Here is a 6,790-nt window from a genome sequence, read left to right as displayed (position 1 = left end):
TATTTCTTCCCTTGGAGTTCTTAAGACTGACGGATGCTCTAGATGTCCTGAGTGTATTGTATAAGAATATATTGTTAACATCTTAGAGTGTCTTAATGATATATGGAATCAGTCTGGTTATTCATGAAGTGATCTAAGGTTATACTTTATTAATTATTTTCTAATTGTATGAGTTGTCTTGAATTTGAAATGATAGTGGCTAATGTTACACAGGGATTATCATATGAAAGCTTGAGGTTTAGACTCCTCAGCTTGTAGGTTTTATATACATTAATTAATCATTATTCATAATTACAATATCTAATAAAGGAGGAACTAATTATCCCTAATTGATGCATCACGTTACATAATATCAACATTCTCTTCAACTTCTGTCTTATGAAATGACAATCAACCTGTGTGTTAAGTTCTCTCATGGAATACTAGATTAGAGGCAATGTGATGTGTTGCTTGACTATCACAATATAACTTCATTTGTGTAACTGTCCCGAACTCTAAAAGTAACTGTTTAACCCGGATTAACTCACAAGCCACTAATATCCTGGTGCGATACTTAACCTCTACACTTAATTGGGCAACAACACTTTGTTTCTGACTTCTCCATGCCACCAAGAACTATCAAAAGAAGAACTTGCCCAATTTGCATCACAGTACCCAATTACTTGGGTATTTCCTTTACCTATGTATAGTAGTCCTTAACTAGGGGATTTCTTGATATACTGCACAATCTGCATTATCGCATCTCAATAATCAGTGCAAGAAGATTGCATAAATGCACTCACTACTCTAACAGGGTATGAAATATTTCATACCCTAGTCTAGTAATATTGAGGGATTTCAGCTTCCCTACAAGTCTCTGATATTTCCCTGGACCAGGATAATATTCTCCTTGGTCAGACAACAATTTCCAATTTGGATCTTGAGCTGTCAATAAGCTTGTAATTTAACAAACCTATTTCTTCTAATATGTCAAGGGCATATTCTCTTGTATAGGTAGAGGTCATCATCTTAAGCTTTGTTAAACTAGGATGACTTAACCAGTTATGGAGAGATTAGGAGATTCAACAACCACACATACCACTAGATGAGTTGACTTGAGATGGGTAGAGACCTTGCAACTCTTCCTTCACCGATCATTTGCCCCATATGACGGTCCTGTAGAAAAAAAGGAATTGGCATCAAATGTGATAAAACAATTAAGAGCTCGAGTAAACTTATTGAGAGTAAATTGAAAGGACAATTTTGGATAGATAAGACTGCTTTTAAAGACACAGATTCAATAGGTGAGACATGATTGATTCTTGTGGTGACAATTTATGAGCCATATGCTAAAGTAATGAACTTAGGAAATTGATGAAAGAGGGGTAAAAGAGGATTTGCTACTAGCAATATGGTCTGAGACACCTGAATCAATTACCCATGAGATTAAATTATTACTAGATTGAGAGATGCAAGCTGTAGATACTGAGTGAGTACTAGTGGTAATAGGTGATTGATTCTGTTGCAGAAATAGCAATTGGTTGTCTGCTAGAAGGAACATCAATTGTTTTCTCTTCCGCTTGGCTGAACCTTGTTTGAGCAAACATCGACAGCTTTTTATGGAAATCCATGAAGAGAATAGTCTGTCCAGGTCGCTTGCCGCAGGAACATTGTGAGATAAAAGATATCATGCATGGGAAGGCATGGTGTCCTCCTGACAGCATGATTAATTTTTGCCTGTTTTTAGGCTCTAGATACCATGTTGAGATATTGTAAGACATGAGAATCTGTGTCAACTGTGAAGCAGAGGCTGTCTTTAGGCTCTAGAAACCTTGTCATATTGGAAGCCATGAGAATTTGTGTCGACTACTAAGCTGAGGCTGGATTAAGTGGACATTGGGTATTACATGTAGAAAGATATGGACAATATTTGTTACTCCAAAGATATGATTCTAGCTCTTAGTTATCATCCTGATTAACATAAGATTCTAACAGTACAGAAGGTACACATCCAATGAGAATGCATCATTTACAAGTTTGTTCTAGATTTCAGAAACAAAGTTGGAATTTCATTTTACTTGGAATATTTTATGGTAATATACCATCTTTAACTTATATGGTTGAATTTAAAATGGCATTCACAGGCTGCATTGCATGCTCTAGGAAACATATCTGGAGAGACACGGTCTGAGAACATTATACTCGATGCTGAAGCTGAAGAAAACCTACGACGCATGGTCTATGAGGCTGCATCCAAGAGCTCAAAGCTGACTCCATCGGTGATCTATTCTTTTAGTGTTATTATTTTTTATTTTATTTTTCATGTTTTCCTTCGGTGGTTTTTTATCTTTTGGTTTGGCTTGTGATGATTGGTTTCTCCTTGAAATAATGGGGCTTGCCATGTATTAAAAGCTTATCTTGCTCTATCTTTGTCACATTGGTCAGTGGTATATCCTTTGTTTTTTTTATATTAGGAAAATTACACCAATCTTCCTCCAATTCCATGAATACTACTTTTAAACTCCTTTAGATTTTTAATTAATCTCGTTCTTTTAATATATTTACTTCCATTATAGTAACATCCTTCCCCACTTAGTGGGACAAGGCTTTGTTGTTGTTGTTGTATAGTAACATCCTTCCTTGCGTTTAAATTTAAATTTAAAAGAAAATTAAAGTTAACTAAAATGATTATTTCCCCCTTTTTTATTGTATTTATTTAATGTACATTGATCTCTTCCCATCCATTGGGTTTTAGGGTTCTTCCTTGTTGCACCTCCATTCCCATACAAGGAACAATGTTTATGTAATGAGTTGAACTTGACTAGAGGGCAGAGTAAGTGGAAGAAAATATGGAAAATTTGATGTTTTTAGGGTGGAAGACAAGGCTTATTTGGTGGTTGTGTTTTATGGTGGACATCTTTCCTCCCTACATTTGATTGTCTTTCCGTGATTCAAAACAACACTGGTCACTCGGGGGAACCGTTGAAAATATCAATATTCAGGTTTTGGTTAGGGACAATATTTATTTGACAAGAATTTTGAGAACCAAAACAGTACTTTACCCTAATATTAACCTTGTAGTGAAAGGTACATCATCATATGTTACTGAGGAAAAAATCTGGTAATGGAAACTTAGCTTAAGTGACTGCTAAATGAATATGAATTCTTCCTCTCAATGTTAGAGGGTTTACCTTCACTTTCATGAATTTTGAAACTTTTTAACAAAACAAAGATTATCTGTTAGCCTTTGATTGCATTTAGCACATACTTTTTCAAAATTTGGGTTAGAATCCTGGAATGAAATTTCCTCAAGGGAACAAATGTTCATTTGGTTGTCTTGCTTGGCGGCTTTTCACCCATATGTTCTAAAACTAAATCTATCTTTGTTCATCATGTAATTTGCAGGGTCTATTTCTGTCTGTTCTGCATCAGGATTCGGAAATACGCTTAGCGGTGAGACTTCGATATAAAGTCTGCATTACAATCTTCTATGAATAATTCTTGAATAATTTCATTTTAGCCATCACATGATATTTCTCTTATATGACCTTGTGTAGTTGCATTCCCTCAACTCTTCGGATTTAGTTATTTTTTAGGATGGGAGTGCCTGAGCACTGTTAAATTCAAGTAGAGCTTTGATCTTTTAATCCATAATTTCCTTATATTATGGGAACTTTAGAAGTTCCACCTTGCTTTAAAATATTGTGATTTGATTAGAGTGCATACATTTGCATCAATGCCATCTCTTGTATAATATTGAATCATCGGGTGGACTATGAAGAAACAGTTTCAGCCACAATGTAGTTTTGTTTTTCAAGTTTGTCCAGACTTGTTTATAAGCACTGCTGCACTAGGTAGTACATGCTTGTCCTTAACATATATGTGGCATTATGTCTAACATATTTTCAGGCCTATAGAATGATTAGTGGATTAGTTGCCCGACCATGGTGCTTGATGGAGGTATGCTCGAAACAAGAGATCATAAATATAGTGACCGATCCAAGTACCGAAACCAAAAAAATAGGTCAATTATTATTATTATTATTATTATTTTGGCGACTGTTGCCTCAAACCATTTGTCAGTCTACGTGCCACATTGATTTTCTTGACAATATATTTTTTCAATGCAAATTGCATTTTAGGCATGGAAGCCAGATATAACTGTTGCAAGGCAATACACAAATCATTGATGATGTCTAGCAGAGTTTCCAGTGATTCTGCTTTTGCGGGTATAGCTACAAAGGTAAGATACAAAAACTTTCACTACCATTGTACTCCCTCTGTTGCCTCTTTAGCACCAAGGAGCGCCATGGCCAACCCCAAACTTCAGATTTTTGTTTCCAATGTTTCCATTTACACTTTGTCTCCCCTCATTTTTCTATTTTGGCCCCCATTTTTGAAAAATTGATTTTATATTTGGACTTAGAGTTTAGAGTATTGATTTAGAAGATAAAAACATAATACAAAATATCATTTGAAATATTTAAAATTTATTGATTTAATTTTTGTATCTGACTTTTACACTTACTAAATAATAAAATATTAGGGATTAATTAGTCCTTTTATTTTATGAGGAATTAGTTTGTCTAATATTTTAAAAGATTAGCGATCACTTACTTGTTCGACACATAAATTGTCGAGGCCCAATTTGGAGATATCCCAATATTTTTTTACATATTTAGTGGTTTTGATAATTCTATAATTGTGAATAATTTCTAATAATGAGAGAAATCAAAATATTGATCCACTTTTCTAGAGAAAAACTAATGCATTTTTTGTTTAAAAAATTCAAATATGTATACTTAATTTAAATAAACTATTTGGCTCCCCAAGAATTTATTACAAGCCGTCACTGATTGGATTAATGTATCTGAACAGTCACGGAACAGAATTGTGAATTATTTTTCCCTGCCAAGAAGAAATAAAGAAAAACATTATCACACTTGTTTCCATCAATTTGTCTCGACTTTTGAAGTGATATTGGGTAGTTTTGGCATGCAGTTGCAGGAAGCTGTGGAAAAGGGTCCTTATCTGATTAAGAAGCAGGTCGAAGCTCAGCCTGTAGTGATGACGGCTGAGAGATTTTAGATTTACATCATGGAGATTTTAGTTTTATACCATAGTTTTATAGAACAGAACTTTTTTGTTTAGTGTTGGAACGTAGAGTATGTTGGCTATTGCTTAATTTCTGGAATAGACTGTATATCTTCGCCTGTGCCCAGTAGTATGTTAGAAATGTCTAACTATTTTATCAGATTTTTTTCATCAACAATTTGCGCTTGAAACGGTTTCTAATATTTTTAACTGATCATGTTGCCGACCTACACTCCAAAAATTATGTGCTCTTTGGTTCAAAGAATGTTACTGTCCAAAACGATCACTATAAAATCATATTTTGTCTTTGAACTTTGTTTTTTTATTTTTTTTATGTTGCAAGTTTATGTGCTTATTTGGCTGTGTAGTTGAAAAAAAAAAGAAACTTAAAGTAGAAGTAATAATAGATAATTATTTATTTTAATATTTTTATTGAATCAGAAGCAATTAAAGTATTTGGTATTATAAATATACAGACTTTTTAAAAAAATATATATTTGAATAATAACTAAATATTTAATATTTTTATAATTAAATGCTATGAGATAAATAATTTAATCCTCTCTAACTAATAGTAAATAAAATTTAATAGCTTTATATTCAAAGTATTTTTGTTACAAAACTATGAATGTTAATCGGATGTGTTTTTGTTCCTATTTTTTGTCCTTTCTCATTTTTTTCCTTATCAGATTTAGCGATTGATTTTAGATTTTAAAGTAAGATATTAGCAACTAATTTAACTATAAAAAATATAGCACCTGATTTAGTGACCAAAGTGTTGTTGCTATTTTGCGAATTGATATTGTTGTGTACAAGTTTGGTATTTTTGGTTGAAAATCGATTGTTAAAATCAATGGTTAACGGTTAGTGACTAAAGTCGGTTGTTATTTTCTAATTTAGCAACTACCAAAACCGATTATTATATCGGTCTTCCTATATTTTTTTTGTAGAATTTGATATATTATTTTATTATAATTAAATTATTTTGTTTCAACCACAATTGATCTTCTAAACTGGTAAAATAGTAGATGAAGTGGTTGAATGACTTGTTTGTTTCTCAAAACCTTGGTTAATAGTGAAGTTGTAAGAGATGCTTAAGAAAGAGGTTAAATCATACTTGGAATTTTTAAATCTAAAATAAGAACTCAAGCCTTCGAACTTGTATGCAGTAGATATATATGTTAGTGTGAAAGAGTTAAACTAGTTCTAAGTTCTTGTGGGAAACATTTTAAAGTATTACTTTGATAGGAATAACATTTGAGGTCTTTGGTTAATAAGGGATTTCTAAACTTAAGAGGGATAATCTATTTATAATATATAAAAGTTGATATCAACTTTTTTCACAATAAATTTAAGTCATTTTTTCTTTGTTAATGATGCTACATCAGCAATTCTAATGATTTGGTAAAAGATTAAAATCAACCAATCACTATTTAGTAAAATATTTTTAAAAGATTAAAACAAAAAACTTTTATTTATTTTTATTCAATTGAAACATCAAGTACTAATTAAATGTAATAAATATACATTAAAAGTGTGATAATAATGATAATTATAAAAAATTTCAATTACAAATATTCAAATTCTACAACTTATACATATTAAGACTTTTACTACTCTTTATTTCTTAATCTCTTATATTAATTGTCAAAAATTTTCTTAAATTTAATATAACATTTTTATATGTTTTTCATTCTCATTCATTCATTTTTTTAAT

General features: G+C 31.8%; 1 protein-coding gene across 2 annotated transcripts in view; it reads left to right on the top strand.

Moving 5' to 3' along the window:
• The window catches only part of LOC130968367 (uncharacterized), a 17,162-nt gene extending 11,806 nt beyond the window's left edge, over positions 1-5,356 (top strand). Inside the window, exons 13-17 of one of the 2 annotated variants that reach the window (XM_057893592.1) lie at positions 2,124-2,258; positions 3,385-3,432; positions 3,889-4,003; positions 4,122-4,222; positions 4,981-5,356. In XM_057893592.1, the coding sequence (XP_057749575.1) occupies positions 2,124-2,258; positions 3,385-3,432; positions 3,889-4,003; positions 4,122-4,222; positions 4,981-5,067 (486 nt within the window). In that variant the 3' untranslated portion in view covers positions 5,068-5,356. The remainder of the gene's footprint in view (positions 1-2,123; positions 2,259-3,384; positions 3,433-3,888; positions 4,004-4,121; positions 4,223-4,980) is intronic. The other variant, XR_009081642.1, reaches the window with a different exon arrangement.
• The last annotated feature ends 1,434 nt before the right edge of the window (positions 5,357-6,790 follow it).

This window comes from Arachis stenosperma, chromosome 3, assembly GCF_014773155.1.
Source record: "Arachis stenosperma cultivar V10309 chromosome 3, arast.V10309.gnm1.PFL2, whole genome shotgun sequence".
Classification (NCBI taxonomy): Eukaryota; Viridiplantae; Streptophyta; class Magnoliopsida; order Fabales; family Fabaceae; genus Arachis; species Arachis stenosperma.
This window is presented reverse-complemented; position numbering and strand designations above follow the sequence as displayed.